At 42.9% G+C, this 26626-nt stretch overlaps 1 protein-coding gene across 2 annotated transcripts in view; it reads left to right on the plus strand.

Moving 5' to 3' along the window:
• The window catches only part of DNAL1 (dynein axonemal light chain 1), a 34868-nt gene extending 9439 nt beyond the window's left edge, over window positions 1–25429 (plus strand). The window contains exons 3-8 of one of the 2 annotated variants that reach the window (XM_078779027.1): window positions 513–625; window positions 5587–5642; window positions 5825–5880; window positions 17952–18078; window positions 21620–21757; window positions 25285–25429. In XM_078779027.1, coding sequence (XP_078635153.1) covers window positions 513–625; window positions 5587–5642; window positions 5825–5880; window positions 17952–18078; window positions 21620–21757; window positions 25285–25304 — 510 coding nt within the window. In that variant the 3' untranslated portion in view covers window positions 25305–25429. Of the gene's footprint in view, window positions 1–512; window positions 626–5586; window positions 5643–5824; window positions 5881–17951; window positions 18079–21619; window positions 22176–25284 lie in introns of those variants that run through there. The other variant, XM_078779026.1, reaches the window with a different exon arrangement.
• Window positions 25430–26626: the final 1197 nt, after the last annotated feature.

Genomic DNA, 26626 nt, shown 5'->3' on the forward strand with positions numbered 1-26626 from the left:
TTTGCCGATCGGCAAGGTAGTGACGTCATCTGAACATTCCCGACCGACGATTGGACTCCGCCCCCCTCCCCCCCCCCACACCCCCCCCCACCCCTCCACGCTCCAATCAGGACTCCTGATTAGGAAATTGTTTTTACCTCACATTAATTTTATTTGGTTTACAATTACTTTTAATAATTTCATTGTTTGTTGAATTTTACTTTTCTTGTCCTGGTTTTTTTTTTTTGCGGGTTCGGATTAACCCCATGTGTTCCCGATCAGATAAGACTTCGAACCTTCCCGTGCGCACAAAAATATAATCCCGCCAAGTTCGAAATACGCCTCAGAGTTAAAGCTCGTTTCAGTCATCCGTCACCCAGGGGTCTTAACCCCGGGTACACGACAATATTATGGGAAGATATTGTAGAACATAAATGTTATAGAACATCTTTCTTTCTGCCATGAGTAGTTTAAAGTCAAGCTGTCCTCACTCTCATTCAGCATGCACTCTGCTTATTTCTTTCTTTTTCCAGCAGAAGGATCATCCCGACCAGAAAGCCTCCGAAGCACTCGAAGTGAACATTTTCTGTCAGATCCCTTTTATTAAGAAAATGGATACGTCGTTGTCAACATTGCAGAAATGCGAGTAAGAGACATCGGGACTTGCACAAGCACACCTAGGCATGCAAACTCTTTCCTTACTCATTCAGAACAATACAGCATAATACATCGATCATAAACATTTAGCATTATTCACCCATAATTTTAATTTCCTTGGTGCCAGAATTCTGATGTAAGGAAGCATGTGTGAAGAAGATTGGTAATCACCCACACCCTCCTCTCCCCTACCTCCCCACTCCCACACCTTGTGCCACGTCTGCCTCCATAGTTTTGTGAATGGGCATATTTGGGCCAGTGAAAATGGAGATAGATTATCCGGCCACGTGGCCCACAAATCTGGTTTCCACTTTTTCCCTTCCATTTATTATCATTCCCCTCAGTTCCATTATTTTTTTATTTTTTAATTTTGGACACAATGTTGAGCCCTAGACACATTAAGACGACGCCACAAAGACACTACAAGATTTTGGACCTCAACAATGTTGAGGTTCATGGAGGAACTAGAACATATAACAGACCAGTACATAAAATACCAAAACAAACAAACAGCCTGGTTGAGGGACAAAACAGACTGAGACTTGGAGAAATAAGGGTTGTAGGGAAAAATGAGAGCTTGGGAAGGACACTGGTGAATAAGGTAGAGACAGCCACAGATTCTCAGGAAGGAGGTGGGTTTGGGGAGGGTTAAAATAGATATAAAATATCATGGTTTTGGATCTGAGATGGTGTTGAGCAGCCTTCTTGAAGCCCTGGGGGGCAAGGATGAGATTGAAGAGAATGTGGAAGTTGGTTCCACAGGTGGGGCAAAAAAAAGAGGAATGAATGGTGTGAGGTTAATAGTGATATTGGATTGAGAGTTTCACCAGAAAGGGGTTGATGGCAGACCGTGTGCACCTAGCAGAAACTTGTGGCCGGCGGGGCGTGTCCACAGCAGAGGCAGAAAAGGTGAAAATGATCAGACCTGGAGAGCATGGAAAAAGCAGAGGGTGCAAGACTAGAAAGGAGGTGGTAGAAGACAGAGCGACCACTGACCTGTCTGCGATGGCAAAGTGATTGACACATAGACTTGATTTCATACCCATCTAATGATCTTGAAAGCCTTCGGTTCCACGGCGTCCGTCTGAGAAAGGTTTGAGGCAGGGGTGCCAAAGAAGGATTTTGCACAACGGATGATGCCCAGTTGGAATGAGTGACTGGCTTTGGGGGCCAACTTTAAGTGTGGATTGACCAAGAAAGATCATGATATGGCTGTTTGTGAGGCCCAGAAATGTTAGTGACTAAACTTCTTTGAAATTATTGTAAAGAAAGTAGATGGGAGCGTCTGCCAGATGGTTCTTTTGGGGAGACGGTGTGAGATTGTCAGGATTGATAGACATTCCAAATGTTTGACCAGCTCATGATTCTGTCAAGGGTAGAGAGAGGGGAAAGGCTGCTGTCTGCCTATCTGAAGGATGAGGGATGTTGTGACAGAAGATGGAATCATCAATAGGGATCGTTGATGAAGATAAGAAATATGAATGGGCCCAAAACACTGCCTTGGGGAACTCTAGTCTTGACAGGGAGAGAAGATGAGAGGATTCTGTTGAGAGCTACATGTTGTCGCCTCGAGTAGGGGAGGTAAGTATCACAGTGGAGTTGGCCTTGGATGCCATAGGCAGAGAGTTTGGAGAGTAAGGCAGGATGCCGAACTTTATCAAAAGCTCAATAGCTTGCTATATGCCTAGAGAGACAGCCCTGATCTCATGTCTCACATTGAGGGCCTCCATTCGTTGTTGTGAGAGCGGAATGAACATGTCCAGAATGTTCTCTTGGTGTTATTGATTGTTTGTGGTGATGTGGGTCTGGCTGTTTTTTGTAGTGGTGATGAATCAATGGGGGGATGTTTTTGAAGGATGTTCTTGTAGTGTCTTTGTGGCGTCGTCTTAATGTGTCTAGGGCTCTGTGGGTGGTTTGACATGTAGTTGCATAGGTGATTGCAGCTTGGCGCTTGCAGCTGCAAGGAACTGTGCACCTCTCAGGTCGAAGAGATCTTTGATTTTTAAACATTTTTGCCTCTGTGTGTAGGTGCTTGATGGGTGTTATTAATGTGCAACCTGTGATGATGTGAAGGGCTTTGCTTTGCATGGTCGGGAGTGTGTTGAGATGGGTGTTTAACAGGCTGTAGGCCCAGGTTGAGCTGGTGTAGTCAATGACTGAACTCAGAGAAGTTGCTTACCTTTGTGAGAGCTGATATGCTGTGTGATTGAAGGTGTTTTTAATGTAAATTGGAGATGTCAGGGCCGATAGCCTGCGAATGTTTGATGTTTTTCATGATTTATGTTGTTAGTGCAGGAGTGAATGGTGCGATGGTGTTATCGAGTTGGTAGCTGAGTTTGGGTCTTGTAATACTTATTTTCAGTACTCAGTTGTCCTTATTCGTTCCCATCTGAGCACTTGGCTCATGGTGGTGGTTCATGTGCAGACTGTGGCTGCTGGTTGCATCATTTTCCGGGGGCGCAGCTGTGCTGCTGATGCAATGCCCTCTATTACCAGTCTGTTGATACTAATTTTGCCGACCTCAGAAGGATGTCAGGCTGGGCCAACCCACCTGGTGTTAATTCAACGGCATGACAGGGGCTCAAACTCAGGATCCTAACATCTCAAGCTGGTCACCATAACCGTTAAGCCAACACCAGGCTTTACTTGGTTCATGAGGCTGGGATTCTCTGGTTCAAATTCCATGCACTTCCTTTAATTATCCACTGCCTTGTGATGCCCTTGTCCTACATGTAACATTCGTGCAGACTCCTCTACAAACTTTATATATTGATGTAGAATTAATAAACAGTACATGCAACACCAATTCAAACTTAACGTCCACATCAAGCCAAAAATGGTTTATCTAAAGCTTATGCAGAAAGAACCCCTTATCATGTCACCATGAATGCAAAGTACTGAAACTACAAAAAACCCATTCATGGCAAAACGTAAGAATAAGCAAAGGTAGATATCAAGGTAGAGCATGAGCAAAGGCATATATTTTGCATCCCTTGCATGTCATTGGAGTTTTCAATGGAGTAAGCACTCTTGAGAGATTAAAGAAGGGGAAGGAAACAATATTGAGGTGGCTTGGCATTATTTTTCAAGATTACCATAACAAAGCGGATAGAAGTACGAATTTTGGCATGATGTAAAAGCACCAATATTAGCTACCCACACAGAATGCTCTGCTACTAAGTTTGAATCTGGACAACCAGCACACAGAAAGAGCACATAGTTCCTTATCCACAGTAATTTGCCTGGTCCAATGTGTTAGGATCATGGGTGCCAGTTTAGATGAAAATTCCAAAGGTCTCCAGAGCATGCAGGGAGTTGATAAAATGCTCCTGCAAAGGAGACTGCTCCAGGTGCAAATGCGACAAAGCCAGTTTTGACTGCCCATCACTTTGCAATTGCAAATGTAATTCATACAGCCATCCCAAACACTGACAACATCGCGCATGTGACATTACAGAGACACCGAGGACATAAAATATGTTTTCGATTGCAGTAAGGAGAGAAAATACAAAGTTCTGTTGACATTTTATACATGTATACTAATATACAGTGTACCAAATAAGCATTTTACGGTGTGCATTTTATCGCAAAATTGGTGGTCATTAGGATAAATGCAGTAGAAGAAAAGAAAAGAACCACCTTTAGAGGCCATTTTCCCCCGTAGAGCAGGGGTTGGCCTTTTTCGGGCACCGTGGTCCCCTTTTTTGAAGCAATGTTTTATGGCCGGATGCCCTTCCTGCCGCCAACCCTGTTAGTCGCCTCTTGCGACACACAGGGAATTACCAGTGAGCTGGTACTCAATTTGCCGACCTCGGAAGGATGACATGCTGAGTCAACCCCCCTGGTGTTAATTGAGCGACCAACCGGGATTCGAACCCAGGATCCTAGGATCCCAAGCCGGCACCCTAACCGCTAAGCCAACACCAGGCTATTATGATAAATGCAGTAATAGATGATATTAGTGTACTATCAAAAGTATCCGTTCTCGGTTTCGGGAAAAGCAAGCAAAAGTATCTGGCTTAGTGATCGGAAAAGTTAAGTTAATCTATTAATTTAAATTATTTACTGGACTTTAAATATATTAATTGTGTTTCAATTTTGGTTTCATTCAAAGCCGAAGTATCTGGCTTAATGACGGGAAAAGTTAAATTAATCTATTAATTTAAGTTAATCTATTAATTTAAATTATTTAATGGACTTTAAATATATTAATTAATTGTGTTTCAATTTTGGTTTCACTCAAAGCCAAAGCTCTGAGATACTTAAAACACCCACAGCGAAATGGTGGTGCAACATCAGGCGGCGAGGTTGGATTTGTCTAAAAGGAGGGTGAAATATAGTTATTTCAAATTGTATATTACTCCATGAAGACCTGTCTTAAATCTACTTTAATCCAGATGTTCATGTTAATTTTAAAGATTACTGGAAGGGACAATAAAATGACTGACTATATTGCATAAGAAAGTGAAATGAAAATGCAAAATAACCAATCATTGGCTTTTCAAACACAGCGTGGGAAATGGAGAACGCAGGGGCAGACACCACGGTTCGCAATATATATAAAATCAGTAGCATTATGTCCAAAAGCAGATTCAGTGACGCCAAAAACCTCTATTTTGGAAACCACGCAGCTTTCGTATGGCTCCGATCACCTGAGATATGGGATATGTTTTCATTGATGTCGGCCATCTTGGATTTTCGTGTATTACGTAAAAAAAACAAAAAATTTCAGAAGGGCTGCTAGCTAAATTTGATGCATTTGCCCAAAGGAATTCATGCCAAATTTGGTGCTTTTATCCACTCTAACAGGAAATTCGCTAAGCCACCTGACTACAAATAGCTCATCATTTTTTACTCTTCATTATAAGACGATTCACCAAACTCGGGTGATCCCGATGGAAGCTTTGGTCTCAGTCACAGTCAAGCCAAAGTGTGAACGTATCATTTCAGGAAACTTTCATTGTCGACAAATCAGATAAAGAACATTGCAAACCTGCAGGGCCTGAGTGAGTATTCTTCTCTATGCATTCATTACGCTGTTTATAAACATTTTGTTTCCATAAAATGAAGAAGGAAAGGCGTGACAAACCTTATCTATCGAGGTGACAACATGGTAACTAGTTCACAACTGCAATAGTGTACATAAAATATTAAAAGTTTTGTAACATAATGACATTTCTTTTCCCAGAAAACCTGAAGATTCTGTCCTTGAGTCGGAACCACATTGCCTCTTTGAATGGTCTCGTGAGTATCATATTGAGTATTGCTCTTGACAGTTTTGTTTTATCATCCGGTGCTCCTCATGCGTGATTGCATCAACGTGAGGTTTAAGTTGCAGTCGGACCCCTGCTATTCGCGGTTCCGCTATTCGCGGGTTCCTCGTATTCGTGGTTGATAAAATGCGAGCTGTTTTTTTTTTGTTTTTTTTTGTTGTTTTTTTTGTATACAGAGTCGAGGCTCGTGAAAGAGCTAACATTTATCAAAGAAACAAATCAAACAAACAAACAAAGTATATAAAAAGGGGAGCGGTCGACAAGATGGGGAGAGAAGGGGCGGAAGCACACAAACAACATTTGAGAGCAGGGACATCGAGAGATGTGTGGGAGGGAGAGGGCCTGGGGGGAGGCAGGATAGGTATAAAACGCAAGGACACCAAGGACTTCCAGGAAAGAAGACAAAAGTCACCTCAAAAAGTGGATTTGGGGTGAAATTAGCGGGGGTAGAAAAGATCAAGGTTTTGGATTGGGGAAGATAAGAGATGGTTGTGAACAGCCGTTTTAAAGACCTGGAGGGAGGAGTGGGATTGAAGAGAGTGAGGGAGTTTGTTCCAGAGGCGGGAGAAAAGAGGAATGAAGGAGTGAAGGTGAGCAGAGAGTCTTGATTTTGGCAGTTTAACCAGAAGAGGGTTGCAGGCAGATCTTGTGCGACCTGTAGGAATATTTGAGGGACAGAGCCCAGAGAGAGCTGGGGGAGCAAGGCCGGAGAGGAGTCGGTAGAAGACGGAAAGACCACCAACCTGCCTGCGGTGAGTAAGTGAAAGGCCCTCGGAGATAGCGTCATCGCGGGAGATTCCAATGATTCTGAACGCTTTGGTTTCAACAGCGTGAAGACGAGCTAGGTGTGAGGCAGGAGCACCAGCCCAGAAGGGAGAACAGTATTCCATTGAGCTGCGGATGAAAGCCTTGTATGTGGTGAGGAGCTCAGGTGTGCTAAGGAAGGACTTCGCACGACAGAGGAGTGGGACCCAGTCGGGAACTGGCTTTTGAGGCCAGCTTGGAAATGTGGTTACTCTATTCGTGGGAAAGTGTCCCGCAAATTGCGAGTTTTTTCCTATTCTCAGCTGTGTCCCTTGAATTTGCGGTTTTTCGGGGGCGCAGAAATTATTCTTTTCGCGAGCCGCTAGCTTGACACATTTATAAAACCTATCTTTCACCAGCCATGCATAAAGCAGCTGGACATACACAAAAAACATATTCTACGAGCCGCGAGCATGACCTGCTTCTACCCTCACTGCTGTGCGCTTTGCATTTTCATGGCTTTCATGGGATATCCCGTCATTCACACTGGGAACAACTTCACATGATATTCCACCAGCTGCATAACGTGTCATCCCCGTGAGTTACTCCTACAGAATGAAAACATTCCACAGTATTGATTAGTGCAATTATCTGTCTCTCTTTTCCCCAATGAATGCACGGCATGCATTCGTGGATTTTCATTGACATTCGCGGATTATCGCCGACATTTGCGGGTTTTGCCTCGCCATTCGCGGTTTGTTCCTCGATATTCGCAGATTTTCGCAATTCGGGAACCAATCCCCTCTTTTTCCATTGAAAAAATGCCCTGCTAGTCGTGTTTTCGCAATTCACGGCATTTTCCAGTAACTTATCCCCCGCGAATAGCGGGGCCTGACTGTATATAAAACAGACTACATGTGTATTATACCTCGAAGGAATGTGGGGAAACAGCGAGGTGCAGAGTAGCTGTTGTGGGAGTAATGGGAGAGGATGCTACTAGTTCCGATAAACCTGAATAATCGACTCCTTTGTTTGTTTGGTTTATTTTCTTTACCCCATCACAGCAATGCTCAAATGTATAGTCTAGAGTCCAGACATATGCACACTCACTTTAGAGCCGTCTAGCTTGGGTTTGAATCGCAATGTTTTGCAGGAAGGGCAAGGCATCAATGTGTGTGCCATCCATGGGAAATTGGTTAAACTGTGTGTCCCATCTGTTAACATTTGTTAGTGGACGTTAATGATCCCACCGTGTCCTATGCGAAGAGTAGGTGAGCTACTATCGGCATCCTGAACAAGTAATAAATTCCTGCTTGGATTGCTGGTAACATGTAGTCTGGTCTTCTTGTGGGTTCCTTAACCCCACGCAGCTTGCTATCTTAAAATTGTGGTGGCTTTCTGGCCAGCAGCTTCTGCACGAAACACAAATTGACCATATCATGTTCATACAAATGGGCCTCTTCGGATATAACAGGCAACCAATTATATTGGATGGATGATAAGCCAAAGCACCCATCTACCAACACTGGTTGTTGACCATCCCACAGAGTGGTTGTGAAGAGTAAATGAGTTATCGCTGGCATCCTAAACAAATTGGAACATAAGTAGAACATCAGGTCTAGTTAGGCAGTTCAGAAATACTTGGGCCAAAAACATTCGCCAGCTGAACCCAATAATGTGGGACTAATTGGGGCTGTTGAAAAGTAGTAGTAGTCGTAAGTAATATTGAAACATAAGTTAATTTTCCTGTATTTACAGGTACAAGCTAACACGATTAACGCAGTCATACCTACCATTATACCTGGGCCTGGCATGTTTGGATATCAGATATCCTTTTATTCATTCTGCCCCTGTCCCAGCACCATATTTAGTTTCATTGCCTCAATTTCATCAAATTCATCAAATTTGAAGACAATAATTCTACTTCTGAACCGACCTGGCTTATCTGCATATTGCACTGTATGATGCCATGAGCAACAGCTGTAATTTTTATAGGGGAAAAAACACCTGCCCCAATCATGCAACATGTTACCCAAAATGCATTTCAGAATGGCTCTTCCGATAGGCACATAAATGGCCAAAACTGTATAGAACAGCAACAGCCTTAGAACTCGAGGGTTTTCAAGTCCTGGTTGGAGAGATCAGGCTGTCACATGAATCAAACCCACATGACGTAGTGAACAAACGCCACTCAACCAACCTGCCAGGTTCAAATCATATCACATCAGGGTAGTCAACTCGTATTCGATTCAGATCTCTTCAAAACATTGGTGTGAAAAGATATTGTTGTACGAACAGCCATAAGGGAGTATAGGGGTTAAAATAAGATCGACAAGTGATGTCATTAATAAACGTACAGCACAAGTGTGTGGTTTCTGTGTAAATAATAGGATGTGTCAAAGTGTGTTTAGAAGCTGATAAATGTGGCTGATAACTGATAAATATCCCAGACACTCAATAGCTCAGTGGGCTGTCACCGCGTAAGTGATTAGGTTCCTGGGTTCGAGTCCCGGGTCGAGTCAGAATTTTTTCACATTAGCCCCACGCAGGAATTTACTTCCTGTTTCTTAAATTGTTAGACGAGTTCATCTTCAATGCACTTTCACACACTTACATACACATACATACATTCACATCCGGGGTCTGCCTAGCAGGCACGTAAGATATCGGCCATTATAAAGCTCGCAGTGTTAGTGTGAGAAATCTGTGAGGATATCCCGGAGACTCAGCTCAGTGGACTGTCACCTCGTAAGTGATGAGGTTCCTGGGTTTGAGCCCCGGGTTGAGTCAGAATTTTTTCACACAAGCCCCACACAGGAATTTACTTCCTGTTTCTTAAAAAAAAAATTGGATGTGTCAAAGTGTGTTTAGAAGCTGATAAGTTGCATACTCGTAAATTGCATAGATCTACAGCGATAAACGTATTAGTATGAGTATGTTTAATGGCTCCAATCTCTCTAATACTGCATACTCAATGGGTCATGGCTTGCTGAAAGGAAACTTGGCGCCTATCGGTCAGTTGGCCAGACTCTCTTTATATATGGCACTGCCCCCACCCATCCTCCCCTCCGTATCCCCCTCCCATAAATGCTCACTACCTCCATTCAGACGCAATATGGCCTATAATGGTAATTATATGCCTTCGCCTCCGGAGGCATTATGTTTTCAGGTTGTCCGTGCAGCTCTGTGCTTCCATCCATGATAATGTTTTGTTACAGCAATAACTTGTGAAACACTGCAAAGGGATTTTTTTTTTTTTTTTTACTAAACTTGGTACAAAGATGTATTGTGATGCAAAGATGAACCGATTCTATTTTGGGTGCAAAGGGTCAAAGGTGATGTGCTGAAAGTAGCATATTTTCGTTCAGCGGTTCATAAGTTATAGCTGCAAGGGATTTTTTTTTAACCAAACCTGGCACAACTATGGACTAACACATAATGAACTGATTACATTTTGGGTTCAAAGGGTCAAGTGCTGTGAGATTCTGGCCAAGCCACGTTATACAATCATGCGAAAAAGTAAGTACACCCCTTGTAAAGTTTTGACTTTTTCAACATATTTCAACATACAGCTATTTGATCTTCATTTCAACAATATTGACAAATAAAGGTGATATAATATAACAAATATCATGAAACATTTACATTTTGTAGTCCATTGTATAATTTAAACTAGAACGGGCACTCGGTAGAGCACATACCTTCGCCGCAGCTACTTTTGTTGCCAAAATAAAAGACTACAAGATCTGTGTAGCAAAGCATTTTGGCATTAGTTTCATACAAATTGGACACAAATTGACCGCGCTATGGTAAAAAGACGATTTTGACCTTTTCATGATCTTGACCTTGACCTTTGACCCGATCGATTCCAAAATCTAATCAAATGGTTCCCGGATAATAACCTATCATCCCACCAAATTTCATGCGAATCGGTTGAATACTTTTTGAGTTATGCGAATAACATACACACACACACACACACACACAGACATACAAACAAGGGTTATGACGTCAGAGTGTCATGTCGCATATCACAAGATTGGGCATTGAATTCTGAACATTTTGGCATTAGTTTCATACAAATTGGACACAAATTGACCGCGCTATGGTAAAAAGACGATTTTGACCTTTTCATGACCTTGACCTTGACCTTTGACCCGATCGATTCCAAAATCTAATCAAATGGTTCCCGGATAATAACCTATCACCCCACCAAATTTCATGCGAATCGGTTGAATACTTTTTGAGTTATGCGAATAACATACACACACACACACAGACATACAAATAAATACACAGCGATCAAAACATAACCTTCCGCTTTTGCGAAGGTAACAAGTGAATCCACTTGGATTCCGCCCAGGTTGGCACATGGAAATTATGATGTAGCATAATTATCATCTCGGGTCAAGATTTGAAATTATGCCATGGTTTTTGTAAAATTGCTACTAGTATTCACATTATGTTCACATTCATTCACATTCACAGGGTCCTCTGGGTCCTCTGGGCATTTGGGTCCTCTGGGTCATTTTCTGGTCTGGGTCTGGCAAATTTTCATTGACATTTGCCCAGTTTCAACTTTTATTGACCCAGAGGGTCATTTGGGTCCTCTGGGTCATTTGGGTCCTCTGGGTCATTTGGGTCCTCTGGGTCATTTGGGTCCTCTGGGTCATTTGGGTCCTCTGGGTCATTTGGGTCCTCTGGGTCATTTGGGTCCTCTGGGTCATTTGGGTCCTCTGGGTCATTTGGGTCCTCTGGGTCATTTGGGTCCTCTGGGTCATTTGGGTCCTCTGGGTCATTTGGGTCCTCTGGGTCATTTGGGTCCTCTGGGTCATTTGGGTCCTCTGGGTCATTTGGGTCCTCTGGGTCATTTGGGTCCTCTGGGTCATTTGGGTCCTCTGGGTCATTTGGGTCCTCTGGGTCCTCTGGGTCATTTGGGTCCTCTGGGTCATTTGGGTCCTCTGGGTCATTTGGGTCCTCTGGGTCATTTGGGTCCTCTGGGTCATTTGGGTCCTCTGGGGCATTTGGGTCCTCTGGGTCATTTGGGTCCTCTGGGTCATTTGGGTCCTCTGGGTCATTTGGGTCCTCTGGGTCATTTGGGTCCTCTGGGTCCTCTGGGTCATTTGGGTCCTCTGGGTCATTTGGGTCCTCTGGGTCATTTGGGTCCTCTGGGTCATTTGGGTCCTCTGGGTCATTTGGGTCCTCTGGGTCATTTGGGTCCTCTGGGTCATTTGGGTCCTCTGGGTCATTTGGGTCCTCTGGGTCATTTGGGTCCTCTGGGTCCTCTGGGTCATTTGGGTCCTCTGGGTCATTTGGGTCCTCTGGGTCATTTGGGTCCTCTGGGTCCTCTGGGTCCTCTGGGTCATTTGGGTCATTTGGGTCCTCTGGGTCCTCTGGGTCCTCTGGGTCATTTGGGTCCTCTGGGTCATTTGGGTCCTCTGGGTCCTCTGGGTCATTTGGGTCCCCTGGGTCATTTGGGTCCCCTGGGTCATTTGGGTCCCCTGGGTCATTTGGGTCCTCTGGGTCATTTGGGTCCTCTGGGTCATTTGGGTCCTCTGGGTCATTTGGGTCCTCTGGGTCATTTGGGTCCTCTGGGTCATTTGGGTCCTCTGGGTCATTTGGGTCCTCTGGGTCATTTGGGTCCTCTGGGTCATTTGGGTCCTCTGGGTCATTTGGGTCCTCTGGGTCATTTGGGTCCTCTGGGTCATTTGGGTCCTCTGGGTCCTCTGGGTCATTTGGGTCCTCTGGGTCATTTGGGTCCTCTGGGTCATTTGGGTCCTCTGGGTCATTTGGGTCCTCTGGGTCATTTGGGTCCTCTGGGTCATTTGGGTCCTCTGGGTCATTTGGGTCCTCTGGGTCCTCTGGGTCATTTGGGTCCTCTGGGTCATTTGGGTCCTCTGGGTCATTTGGGTCCTCTGGGTCATTTGGGTCCTCTGGGTCATTTGGGTCCTCTGGGTCATTTGGGTCCTCTGGGTCATTTGGGTCCTCTGGGTCATTTGGGTCCTCTGGGTCATTTGGGTCCTCTGGGTCATTTGGGTCCTCTGGGTCATTTGGGTCCTCTGGGTCATTTGGGTCCTCTGGGTCATTTGGGTCCTCTGGGTCATTTGGGTCCTCTGGGTCCTCTGGGTCATTTGGGTCCTCTGGGTCATTTGGGTCCTCTGGGTCATTTGGGTCATTTGGGTCCTCTGGGTCATTTGGGTCCTCTGGGTCATTTGGGTCCTCTGGGTCATTTGGGTCCTCTGGGTCATTTGGGTCCTCTGGGTCATTTGGGTCCTCTGGGTCATTTGGGTCCTCTGGGTCATTTGGGTCCTCTGGGTCATTTGGGTCCTCTGGGTCATTTGGCTCCTCTGGGTCATTTGGGTCCTCTGGGTCCTCTGGGTCATTTGGGTCCTCTGGGTCATTTGGGTCCTCTGGGTCATTTGGGTCCTCTGGGTCATTTGGGTCCTCTGGGTCATTTGGGTCCTCTGGGTCATTTGGGTCCTATATTCCTATCCTATAACATATATATCTCCTATAACCTATCCTATAAATATAGATTTGATGACGTCATGTTTACACATCTGAGCGACAGAAATGAGCGACAGAAATGAGCGACAGAAATGGGTGACAGAAACGAGCTTCACTTTTGAGCGCCCGAAATTCCCAGGCAAACGCTATAACGCACCAGGTTTACAACCTGTGCGTTAATAAATACACAGCGATCAAAACATAACCTTCCGCTTTTGCGAAGGTAATTAACCTGAAATTGCAGACAGAATTATTTATTTTATCTGAGAAGCTAAACGAATCTTCTTCTTCTTTAGTACCTCAAACTTTATGTGAAATGCGATCGATTTTTAAAAATCAGAATTTGAGCAAATCTGTTTCATTCGTCTGTTAATATGCCTCCCCGATTGACAAATCTGCAATTTGAATTTCATTTGAGGTTGAAATGATTGCGGGAGATCGCGTTATAGTGATGACGTCTTGGATGGACATCCTCTTCTTCAGTCGCTCATAACTTTGAGTGAAATACGATCGAGTTAAAAATAGTCAGAATTTGAGCAAATCTGTTTCATTCGTTTGTTAATATGCCTCATCTCTTGACAAATCTGCAATTATAATTTTTTTTGAGGTTGAAATGATCGCGGGAGATTGCGTTATAGTGATGACGTCCTGGATGGACATCTTCTTCTTCAGTCGCGCATAACTTTGAGTGAAATACGATCGAGTTAAAAATAGTCAGAATTTGAGCAAATCTGTTTCATTCGTTTGTTAATATGCCTCATCTATTGTCAAATCTGCAATTATAATTTTTTTTGAGGTTGAAATGATCGCGGGAGATCGCGTTATAGTGATGACGTCCTGGATGGACATCTTCTTCTTCAGTCGCTCATAACTTTGAGTGAAATACGATCGAGTTAAAAATAGTCAGAATTTGAGCAAATCTGTTTCCCAAAATCTAATCAAATGTGTCCCGTATAATAACCAATCATCCCACCAAATTTCATGCAATTCGGTTGAATACTTTTTGAGTTATGCGATTAACATACACACACACAGACATACAAATAAATACACAGCGATCAAAACATAACCTTCCGCTTTTGCGAAGGTAATAAACATAAATGCAAATTTCGCATGTGGAAAAAGTAAGTACACCCCATGAAATGTTTTTTTGATCTTTTTAGCATATGTGGACATATCAATATTTGATCTTCATTTAAACAGTATCTAGAGATAAAGGTGATCTAATTGAACAAAAGACAATGAAAAATTGACTTTGCAATAATTTATTCAACAAAAAATTAACAGAGATGCCATTTCCTTCTGTGGAAAAAGTAACCCCGACACCCCTACATTTATCACTACTTCAAATACCTAAAATTAGAATCAGGTGCACCAGCTCAGGTGCAAATGATTAGAACATCGTTAGAGAGGATCTTGGAGGAACCTGTCTTATTTAAACCTTAGACATTTAGTTTGGTTTGCTCTTTGTTGTTGAAGTGTGCGGCGTCACCATGCCTAGATCAAAAGAGCTCTCTGAGGTCTTCAGAAAGAAGGTTATAGATGCCTACGAGTCTGGGAAGGGATTTAAAAAGATCTCCAAACAATTTGAAATCAATCATTCGACTGTCCGGAAGATCATCTGCAAGTGGAGAAGATTCCAAACAACTGCCAACTTGTTCAGGCCAGGCCATCCCAGCAAGTTCAGCCCGAGAGCAGACCGCAAGATGCTGAAAGAAGTCTCGAAGAACCCCAGAATGTCATCACAGGACCTACAGGTAGCTCTTTCCACTGGTGATGTCAAAGTGCACGAGTCTACCATGAGAAAGAGGCTGCACAAATTTGATCTACATGGGAGGTGTGCCAGGAGGAAACCTTTGCTGTCCACAAAGAACATCAGGGCAAGACTAAAGTTTGCCAAGGAACACTTAGGCAAAGACCAGCACTTCTAGAACAATGTGCTCTGGACAAATGAGTCAAAGGTAGAGCGATTTGGCCACAGTACCAGAAGACATGTTTGGCGAAAACCAAAGACAGCATTTGACCACAAGAACCTGATACCAACTGCAAAGCATGGTGGTGGAAATATTATGGTTTGGGGCAGCTTTGCTGCATCAGGCCTGGGCAGCTCACCATCATAGAATCCACTATGAATTCTTCATTGTACCAGAGGGTGCTTGAGGATAATGTGAGGCCATCTGTCGGAAAGTTGAAGCTCAACCGAAGGTGGACCTTGCAACGTGACAATGACCCTAAACATACAGTAAATCCACCAAGAAATGGCTGAAAAGAAAGAAATGGAGGGTTCTGGAATGGCCAAGTCAAAGCCCGGATCTAAATCCCATCGAGATGTTGTGGGGGGATTTGAAACGAGCTGTGCATGCAAGAAACCCCTCAAACATCGCACAGCTGAAAGAATTCTGCATGGAGGAGTGGGCAAAAACTTCTCCCATTCGATGTCAGAGACTGGTAGACAGTTATAAGAAACGCCTACTTGAGGTTGTTTCTGCCAAAGGGGGCAATACCACCTAAAAGAGCCAAGGGTGTACTTACTTTTTCCACATGCGAAATTTGCATTTATGTTTATTTAAATTATACAATGGAATACAAAATGTAAATGTTTCATGATATTTGTTATATTATATCACCTTTATCTATCAATATTGTTGAAATGAAGATCAAATAGCTGAATGTTCAAATACAGACTTGGCATTTAATATGGAATATTTTTTTTTTCTTGACTTGGGTTTACTTTCTTAACTCAGTATATCAATCTGGTGAGTTTCTTTTACACTTTGGTGATTTATTTGTTAAAAGAACCATGTCACTGATTGTCTGTCGCAGCAAGAAGTCAACAACAGGATTATATCACAGGTGGCGTGGCAAAATGTACGGGCAGGTGCATTTGATGATTGGCTTTACAGTCGGGTATACAAGGGTTGTGGCGTTCTGTATTAGTGGAAAACAACTGCTGCATGTCTCCAAAAGTTATTGCCGCTTCCTCTGGAGATGGTCCGTCAACTCGACAATGCTGTTTGTCATGGAGTGGTGGCTTTACGAAATTGCGGCATGAAACAGCGTGCTATTGCTTGGCAGTATGGCATCACTCAAGGTCAGGTGTCAAAGATCCTGAAACGAAATGCTCAGAGGGGTGTCCCTACTCCAATACCGAGGCCAGGACGTCCTTGCAGAACCACAAGGAGGGATGATCGCCAGCTGCACCGGTTAGTCCGCAATGGCCGTACCAAGTCAGCTAATCGGCTTAGGGCTGAGTGGCAGCAACTGACAAATGTGCCTGTATCCAGAAGGCGAGTCAACCAACGACTGGTTCAAGCAGGCTATCGTGCCAGGCGTCCCCTAAGAAAGCCATGCCTGACCAGACAACACCGCCAGCGCCGATTGCAGTGGGCCAGAGAGCACCGTCAATGGTAGCCAGGACACTGGAATCACGTAATCTTCAGTGACGAGTCTAGATATCTGGTCTATCGTCAAGATGGCCGCGTCCGAGTGCGCAGACAAGTGCATGAAGCCTTCAACAAAGACTGTATAGTGCCAAGAGTCCAAGCTGGAGGTGGTGGGGTGACCGATTGGGCTGCTTTTCATGCAGGGGGCAAAACTGACCTGGTTGTTCTGAATGGAAACCTGAACCAGTTCAAGTACAGGGCCATTCTGGAAGAAACATTGCTTCCATTTGCTCGTGCAGCCTTTTGAGGAAACTTTGTCTTCCAAGATGACAATGCACGGCCTCATCGTGCTCGCATGATCCAACAATTTCTTGCTGACCATGGTGTAGAGCATATGGAGTGGCCTGCCATGTCCCCGGATATGAATCCGATAGAGAACTTGTGGGCAGAATTAACACGTCAAATCGACCACTTGGACCAGCAGCTGACCTCTGTGCGTGAATTGCAGCAGGCTATTGTCACTGCATGGCAAGCAATTCCTGTCCAAACCTTGGCAAATCTCGTGAACAGCATGCCTCAACGTGTACGTGCTCTCCTGAATGCTCGTGGGGGTTACACGAAGTACTGAACTGTAATTTTACTGTCCGTAATCCCAGTCGTAATTTAACATTTGTTTTTGTTAAAAAACAAATTTGGCTAATGCGCAAAATAAAGAGATACTTCTGGAAAACGTACAGAAGTTTAACACAGTACTGTCCATGAATTGAGTTCGATATCAGTTTACATCACTTTCAAGGATCAATTTATTTGTTTCGAAATGTCAAATGTGGTTTTTGTTTCTTTTAAAGGTCACATTAACAAAATCTAGAATAATTTCAACATAATTCCAATGAACTTTTGGTTCTAAGACATCTTGAAAAGTAAGTTCACCCCCACAAAAAATATTCCATATTAAATGCCAAGTCTGTATGTTGAAAAAGAATTTTTTTTACATGGGGTGAACTTACTTTTTCACGTGACTGTAAGTGCTAACCACTCAAGAGATTTCAACCACATTTGACATACTTATGGACTAGACTATAACACAAAGATTACCTGTTTGAATAGGTCAAAAAATGCCCTTTTAAAATTATTTTGCAGACCATAACGAGTTAGAAACATAAGATTTTGTCTCTCTTCTGCTCATCTGCTCTCTCTGTCTATCTCCCTCTCATGGGATCATTCATTTCTCATGTGACCTTTATTTGGGTTCTAAGGTAAAAGTGAGTTGACATCTAACGTGGGTGGAGGTATAACCATTGCTGCATTTGCGTCAAATTCTAACTTCAAGTTTACTCTACAACTGTTGTGCTGATACCGAACTGTTGCAGGAAGCAGTTGATCGATGTCCATTCGCATGTGTTTCTAGGGTCCGGTGAGAGATACTTTGGAGCAGTTGTGGATTTCTTATAATGCTATCATGAAGCTTGCAGGCATTGGGGTCTTGAGGAACCTCAAAGTCCTTTACATGTGCCACAACAAAGTCAAAGATTGGGGTAAGATGTCATTCACAAAATTAATTTATCGTTTTTTTTTTTTTTTTTTTTTTATACTTTATTTTTCCACAATAAAGGGATAATTGAGCTTTCCTCTATTGTAACTATTCGAAAATTAACAACCAGTGTTACAAAATACAGTACTATATATCTGCAATTAGCATGCAATATGTTTGTTAAAGGAAACAGTTCAATAAGTGTTCCTAGAAGGCAGAATCTTTAGCAGGATGTTATGTGTGTGTGTGTGTGTGTGTGTGTGTGTGTGTGTGTGTGTGTGTGTGTGTGTGTGTGTGTGTGTGTGTGTGAAAAATGAAAATAAACAAATAATAAAAACACACATATATATATATATATACATCAGAATATAATTATTTAGTGCTCCAACCTAATGAGCGCACACAGTGACGTCACCACCACGTACGTACGCCTTGCCTGCTAAACTCCGCAGGAGCCATCTAGCAGTACGTAATTTTAGATTTTATTTCGAATACAATCATGAGTGCATGCAAAAGCTCACAGTTACCAACCTGGTTTCGCCCTTGTTGGGGCTTCATCAGGGCAACGCAGCGAGTCCTGCATACACTCATGAATCTGAAAACCTTTCGGTTTTATACCAGTCATTATGCGACTCAAAGCCCGCTTGGAGTTTGCAAAAAAGCACCTAAAGGACTCTCAGACTGTGAGAAACAGGATTCTGTGGTCTGATGAAACCAAGATTGAACTGTTTGGCTTCCGTCTGTCCACTCTGCCATAAAGCCCAGATCGGTGGAGTGTTGCAGTGATGGTTGTCCTTCTGGAAGTTTCTCCCATCTCCACACAGGACCTCTGGAGCTCAACCAGAGTGACCATCGGGTTCTTGGTCACCGCTATTACCAAGGGCCTTCTCTCCCGATTGCTCAGTTTGGCCGGGTGGCCAGCTCTAGGAAGAGTCCTCGGTTGTACAGAAATTCACCAAAATTGGTAGCTATGATCACCACATGGCAACATGGTGTAAGAGTAGTAAAATTTGGCTACGCACCTCTAGGGTGGCGTCAAAAGGTCAAATCCCCCCCAAAAAATCAATTGTAAGCATATCTTTAACATTTTTAATGAAGCTTTCTATATGCAATAAACATTGGGGGCTGCATAAAATATGTAACGATATTTTTATTTGACCCCCAGTTCATGCCCCAGGTGTTGGGGACTTCAAATCACAGGGGTCAAAACAGGCCAAAAATTTTATTTCAACTCAAAATTTGATACTGGGTCAATCCTGGTGGAACTTTTTGCCATCTTTCAACCTTGATTTAGATGGGAAGCGTGGGGGATTTGAGATGGCACTCCATTGACACTGCTCTAGTTACCTCTTCCGACAGCCATTTAGCGGCCTTCTTTCTGCTTGCTTTTGGGATGTTGGTTTTTGGCCTCTTCTTTTACAATGTCTTCAACCTCTTGCCACATAATCTGTTTAACAGAATCCTTCGTTCTTGTCTCCAATTCCTTAGTGTTTTATGCTGGCTATTGTCTCCTCCAGTTTGATGAACATGAAGCGATGGAGACGCACTGTACATAAAGTTTACAAATCCTCAACCCTTCGCTCTCTGTACCCACCCCTACCTTGTCACACCCAACTGCTACTGGACATGTCTTTTACACCTGAGAAGTTTCTGGCAACCGTCGACTGATTCTGCAAATGTCCTAAAAACCTGCTCTTCTGCTCTTGCACATCCTCTCTCTGCCCTTTCCACCTTATCGTTTGCCCTAGGTCATCTTCCATCTGCTTGGAAGTGAACCAACATCACTGCATTACATAACTCGAACAGAATTCAGTAGAGAGCACATCTACGCCAGGCTGAACAGTTTACGTTTTGGAAACTGATAGGACAGATATGGATCCGGACCTGAACCAAAATCTAATCGGCTTGTTCTTCTCACCTAACTAACTCGTCTACCGAGTTAACTCTGCCACCAAAGGTGGTAATTGTAACCTCTGCACACCTTAGGTTGTGGAGGTAAAAAGGTACAGAACCCGATCCCCTTTAACTACAGACCTATCAGCTTACTCCAATCAACAAGGTTTTGGAATCCATCGTCGCAGTAAACTTCAAATGCCTTTCAATCCGAAGAAATTCCACGTACTCAGTCTCTCTCTGAAAGGACCGTCTGGCAAATCTTTACATCTACTTTCTTTAACAATTACCTTGAAGAAGAAATTCAGTCACTCCAAACTTTGGGCCTTACGATCAGCCATGATCCTTCTTGGTCAAACCACACTTCGGAGTTGGCCTCCAAAGCCATGGAGGCCAACAACCTCCATCGTGCAAAGTCCTTCCTTGGGACACCTGAACGATTATCCACTTCCAAGGTCTTGATCCGTATATTGATGGAATACTGCTCTCCCCTATGGGCAAGCTTCCCTCCTTCACACTTTGTTCAACTTGACGCCATGGAAACCAAGGATTATTGGACCTATGAGTGAAGCTGAATGAAGCGGAGTCTTGGACCTATCACCTACACATTGCAGAGAGGTCGGATCCCAAAACGAAATTACACACTCTTTTTCCCCACCTGTGGAATCAACTTCCACATTCTCTTCAATCTCCAGGCCTTCAAGACGGCTAACTGTTCACCAACATCTCAAATCACCACCACCCCCCCCCCCCTCTTGCGCCATACAAAACTGTGATCTTTTCTCCCCCATTAACTCACTCCAAACCCATTTCTTTCCAACTTTCCTGTTTTCCTTACTGATAATTTGCTGCTATATCATCATGTCCAACCCCTGTGTCCTCACCTTGTCTTCATTCTTCCTCACATCCCTGATCTTTGAAGTCTCTCTCTATTTTGCCCCTCAACCCTTGTGTGTTTCCCCTTCTGCTGTTGTTTTTTGTTGTTGTTGTTCTGTTGGGGCCTGATTCGTTTTCTATGTTCGAGCTTCTCCGCAACCCTCGACTCTATGAAAAATAAATAAATACAAAGCCTGGTGTTGCTTTAATTGCTAGGCAGCTAGGGTATCTGGCTTGAGATATTGGGGTCCTGAGTTTGAGCCCCTGTCACACCGTTGAATTAACACCAGGTGCTTTGATTCAGCCTGTTATCCTTCCAAAGTTGGCAAAATGAGTACCAGCTGACTGGTAGTGGTGGGCATTGCATCAGCGGCACAGCTGCGCCCCCAGAAAATGATGCAACCAGAAGCCGCAGGCTGCATGCGAAGCACCACAAATAAATACAGAAGCGATTTAAAAAGCAGGCCTTCACGCGGCGCAGTGTGGTGGACTAATAAGGCCTATTACTACTCACTGACCTTTGACATTTTGACCCAATTATAATTTAGTTTGCTCCATATTCTCATAATAAAGGTTTTTTTTTTTCAATTTGATGACAAAAGCTCAAATGGTAATAAAAAGAGAAAGCTATTGCCTGGACAGACACACAGAAACTTATAAAACCCAGTTTCCCACTAATTATGTATAACCAATTTAAGCAGTATTGTAAGTCCAGGAAGCTATTATGTTGAAGTTTTTGATCCCTATTATTTGTTTTTCCTCATTGGGATGACTAGTGGAGTTTGACAGGCTTTCGGGTTTACCTTTGTTGGAAGAACTCTTGTTTCATGGCAACCCGCTGCAAAAGAGCATGGATAAGAAAACCTACAGGAGTGAGGTCACCAAGAGACTGCCTCAGCTAAGAAAGCTGGATGGTAAGGATGATCACATGAGATTGCAGTGTCAACACCAGTTTAAAAGGAATGTTTCATTAATACACAACCTTCAAAACGACGTATGAGGCCTTTTGCGCATGCTCTGCGAGCGTGTTCACAGCAATTCGGTTCAGCTCGCCGGGAACTTTTAACCTGCCGTTACTAGCGCGAAATCTAATTCAAATGGTCTTTTAAACATAATTTTCAGCATTTAGATGAAAGGGTGTTCTACTTCAAGATGGTTTTCGATAATTGTGCTTCCTGAATGCAAATCAGACTTACGGAAATGTATGAATACGAGGAATATCTGAATGAGAGGAATTGGGTTCGTACCATTTGCTGTTAGCGTTTGTACATTCTCGCATTGGCGATGGCTATAACTAACACACATCAATTTTACCAATAAATGCAACAATCTAATATAATTGATCTTTTGGCCCCAGAACCAAAGAACATGCACGTTCATGTAACGACACTCATAGGCCATGCAGCTCCCACTCCCTCCTCCCAAACATGACTAATAGTAAATATCATCATTTGAAACTTACCCTGTGCATCGACAAGCTTCATATGACCTTCCCATCCGTGTGAATTAAGAAGCACAAAGGTTTGGTTTGAACGCACACATCTACGAACCTTCAGCCTTTCACGGGCTCACATCATGCGGAGTTTTTGCAGTACGGACTACAAGATATCAACTCTTAGACGAGTTGATCAGGAAGTTATCCAACTGTTTCATCGTGCAAATGCACACCACGTTCTCGTAGGTGTGTTTACAATTACTTTCAGCTTCTTTAAACGTTTTTTAAAGTCGTTTCATTCTACAATCCTTATCCGGGAGGCATGAAATATGTCCAGGCCACCACGATGAACTTAGTTACCAGGGGTTTCTGCGCACGTGTGCCAAGGAATCTGGGTCAGATTATGTCATTTCGAAAAGTCACGTATTGGTTCAGTTCATCAGATATCAATCCAGTAAACATTGCATCCGATAATTATTTTTGTATCCCTGTTGATATAACTATGACACGACTTAATGCTGTGTATGGGTGAGAAGCTATATTGTCATTTTTTAGATCATCATATACACACATATACACACGTACACGTCGTACAGTGCCTATAGAAAGTCCACACCCCCTTTCAAAATTTTCACCTTTTTTTTGCCTTAAAGCCTGGAATTAAATTGCATTAAATCAGGCTTTTTCCACCTTTATTTACACATCGTAACCCACAACTTGCAAGTGAAAAACAAATTCTACAAATTTCAGAAAATTAATTAAAAATACAAAACTAGCATATCTTGGTTGGATAAGTGTCCACCCCCCTTGTAATACCATTTGTAAATTAGCTCAGGTATAACCAATCACCTTCAACATCACACACAAAGTTAATTGGCCTCAACCTGTGTTAAATTGTAATGATTCTGATTATTTCAAAATAAAATCAGCTGTTCCTGTAAGTTTCCTCTGCTGGGTAGTGCATTTCACAGCAAAGACTCAACCATGAGCACCAAGGAGCTTTCAAAAGATCTCTGGGATAAAGTTGTGGAAAAGCACAGATCAGGGGATGGTATAAAAATATTACAAAGGCCTTGAATATCCCTTGAAGCACAGTCAAGACAATCATTAAGAAGTGGAAGGTGTATGGTACGAACAAGACCCTGCCGAGATCAGGCCATCCCTCGACACTGGATGACCATGCAAGGAAGAGACTGATCAGAGAGGCCACCCACCAAGAGGCCAATGGCAACTTTGAAAGAGCTACAGACCTTTATGGCAAAGACTGGTCACTGTGTTCATATGACAACAATATCCCAAGCACTACACAAGTCTGGCTTGTACGGTAACGGTAGGGTGGCAGTAAGGAAGCCATTACTCAAAAAAGCCCACCTTCAGTCCCGTTTGAAGATCCTGAAGCCATGTGGCAAAGAGTTTTGTGGTCTGACAAAACCAAGATGGAATGTTTTGGCCTAAATGCAAAATGTTACGTTTGGCGCAAACCCAACACAGCACATCACATCACATCACCCAAAGAACACCATCCATACTGTGAAGCATGGCAGCATCATGTTATGGGAATGTTTCTCATCAGCAGAGACTGGGGCACTTGTCAGGATAGAAGGGAAAATGGATGGAGCAAAATACAGAAAAATCCTTGAGGAAAAACTGATGCCATCTACAAGAAAGCTGAAATTGGGACGGAAGTTCACCTGTCAGCATGACAACAACCCGAAGCACATAGCAAAAGCTACACTGGAGTGGCTGAGGAACAAAGACAAGAAATATGTCGTGCATAGCACGATACTTGCGAAATCCATAAAAGAAGTTGTTGGCCTTTGATGACCTCAGAAATAATTGGTGGTTGAATTCAGTGACCTGGTATGCAAATCCTCTTGAATTGCAAGTCAATCAGACTCTACCATTTGGTGAAGTTTCGTGAAGATCGGTTGAAAAGTGTGATCTGTAGGCGACTTACATACAGACAGACAGACAGAGACAGAATAACGCAGAAGACCAACCAATATACTTGAAAAATCTTCGATTTTTGCAAGTAACAAATATCTTAGAGTGGCCCAGTCAGAGCCCCAACCTAAATCCAATTGAAAATCTGTGAAATGACTTGAAGATTGCTGTCCATCAATGCCCCCCTGCAACTTGACTGACCTTGAACAGTTTTGTACAGAAGAATGGGCAAATATTGCCCAATCAATCAAGGTGTTCAAAGTTGGTAGAGACCTATCCCAACAGACTCACAGCTGTAATTGCTGACAAAGGTGCTTCGACCAAGTATTACCTCAGGGGGTTAGACACTTATCCAACCAAAATATTCTCGTTTTGCAACTTTGATAAATTTTCTAAAATTTGTAGAATTTGTTTTTCACTTGGAAGTTGTGGTTTACGATGTGTAAATAAAGGTGGAAAAGTTTGATTTAATGCAATGTCATTCCAGGTGTGTGATGAGGCAACAAAACGTGAAATTTTTGAAAGGGGATGTAGACTTTCTATAGGCGCTGTACATATACACACTCGGTGGGGTATTCTTACACATTGTAAGTAATAACGAACCATGCTTCATACGTAGGTACATAATAAATAGAAGCTTTATGATTACAGGAAAGCATAACCGACCTGCTGCTAGATATAGAGGTGTTTGGCTTTTTAACAGACTTTTTTTCAACATAAATGTTCATTTATGGATGCTTTCCGCCGGTTCTGTAAATTTTCCTGGTGTTTTAGCTTTGTTGTCCGTCAGCATGCCAAATTTCAACTTTCTACAACACCCGGAAGGTAACATCAATACTAGTCAACCAGTGGTTAGAATTATATATCTCATAAAAAGATGTGATCACACTTTCAAAACAGATGCATACGTGAGATACGAAGGATTGAAATTAGATCTGTAATGACAAGCAACAAAAAGAGGCAATGGATACAAAATGAAGAATAAACATATACACGACAGTAAATTTTGGACATTGTGTTCATAATGTCGCACGCACACACAATATCCTTTATCTCCTACAGGATTACCCATCATTGGCTAAGAAAATGACAGCGGTGCATAAACAACTGTGGATTAAATATTTTGATTGTTGTTTTATGAATCTCCAAGTTATGAAATGTGAAATTCATAGTTATGAAATGTGAAAAATACATTTGCACCTTCTGATCACTTTGCTTTTGTGTTTTTTTTTTCTTTTCTTCTTCTTCTTTTTTTATACACAGTCAAAGCTCGTGGAATAACGAGAACACAGAACAGGATCAGGGAGCAACATAAAAAAAGGAACAGCAGAAGGAGTAGGAAGGATAAAACTAGAACTACCACTCGATAACTGCTGGCAGTGATGACCGGTTCACTCCGGCTTCCCGCTTTCATTGGACATGCTTTGATACAACCCCCCTTGGTGGATACAACCCCGACACACACACACACACACACACACACACCCCCTTCCCCCCCCCCCCCACACACACATCCCCTCCCCCCCACACACCTCCCCCCCCCCACACACATCCCCACACACACACACACACACACACACACACACACACACACACACACACACACACACACATACACACACATCCCCACATTTTACAACAACCCCACATTCACATTATTATATTTTTTCTCCATCCATTTATCACGAGATGATGCTCAAAAAATTTCATCCTGATCGGATGAAGTTTTGCACTTGTCGAATTATGACGTCATAATTGAGGCAAATATGACATCATAGTTCACAAGGCTTATTCTCCATGCATGGTTCTTTACAATGAGATGTCTCATCTTTTCGACACAGAGCTTTTGGAGATATGGAGATGTAAAAATTTTCGGTTTTCCCAAGAGGGCGGCCGTACCACGTGACCTGTGACATCATAATTATCCTCAAAAGATTCTTCATGCCCAGGCACAGCTATGGTGAAAATTTCATGTCAATCCGTGCAAAGACTGCAGAGAAAGCGATTTTTAAAAGAAAATAAACCTGAAAATCGCAGAGCCAGAATTATTTATTTGGTCTGAGAAGCCTTTGCACGGTTTCTTCTTCTTCAGCCCCTCACAACTCTGTGTGAATATGCGATCTTTTCAAAAAAACTCGGAATTTGGCCAAATCCGTTTATTCGTTTGTTAATTGGTGGTTGAATGACAAATCTGGAATTTGACAAAATCAGCCATTGACAAATCTGGAATTAGAATTTTATTTTAGGTTCAAATTACCCCGTGAGATCGTGTCAAACGATGCCTTCATGTCTGCACATGTGATAAATAAAATTAATAGTCCACACTCAAAGACTTCTTCTTCACGCAATAACAACTTCTAGCTTCCAGACCGTACATCCAATCATCTTGAAATTTTGCACACTG

This window comes from Myxine glutinosa, chromosome 5 (assembly GCF_964187855.1).
Source record: "Myxine glutinosa chromosome 5, kmMyxGlut1.1, whole genome shotgun sequence".
NCBI lineage: Eukaryota > Metazoa > Chordata > Myxini > Myxiniformes > Myxinidae > Myxine > Myxine glutinosa.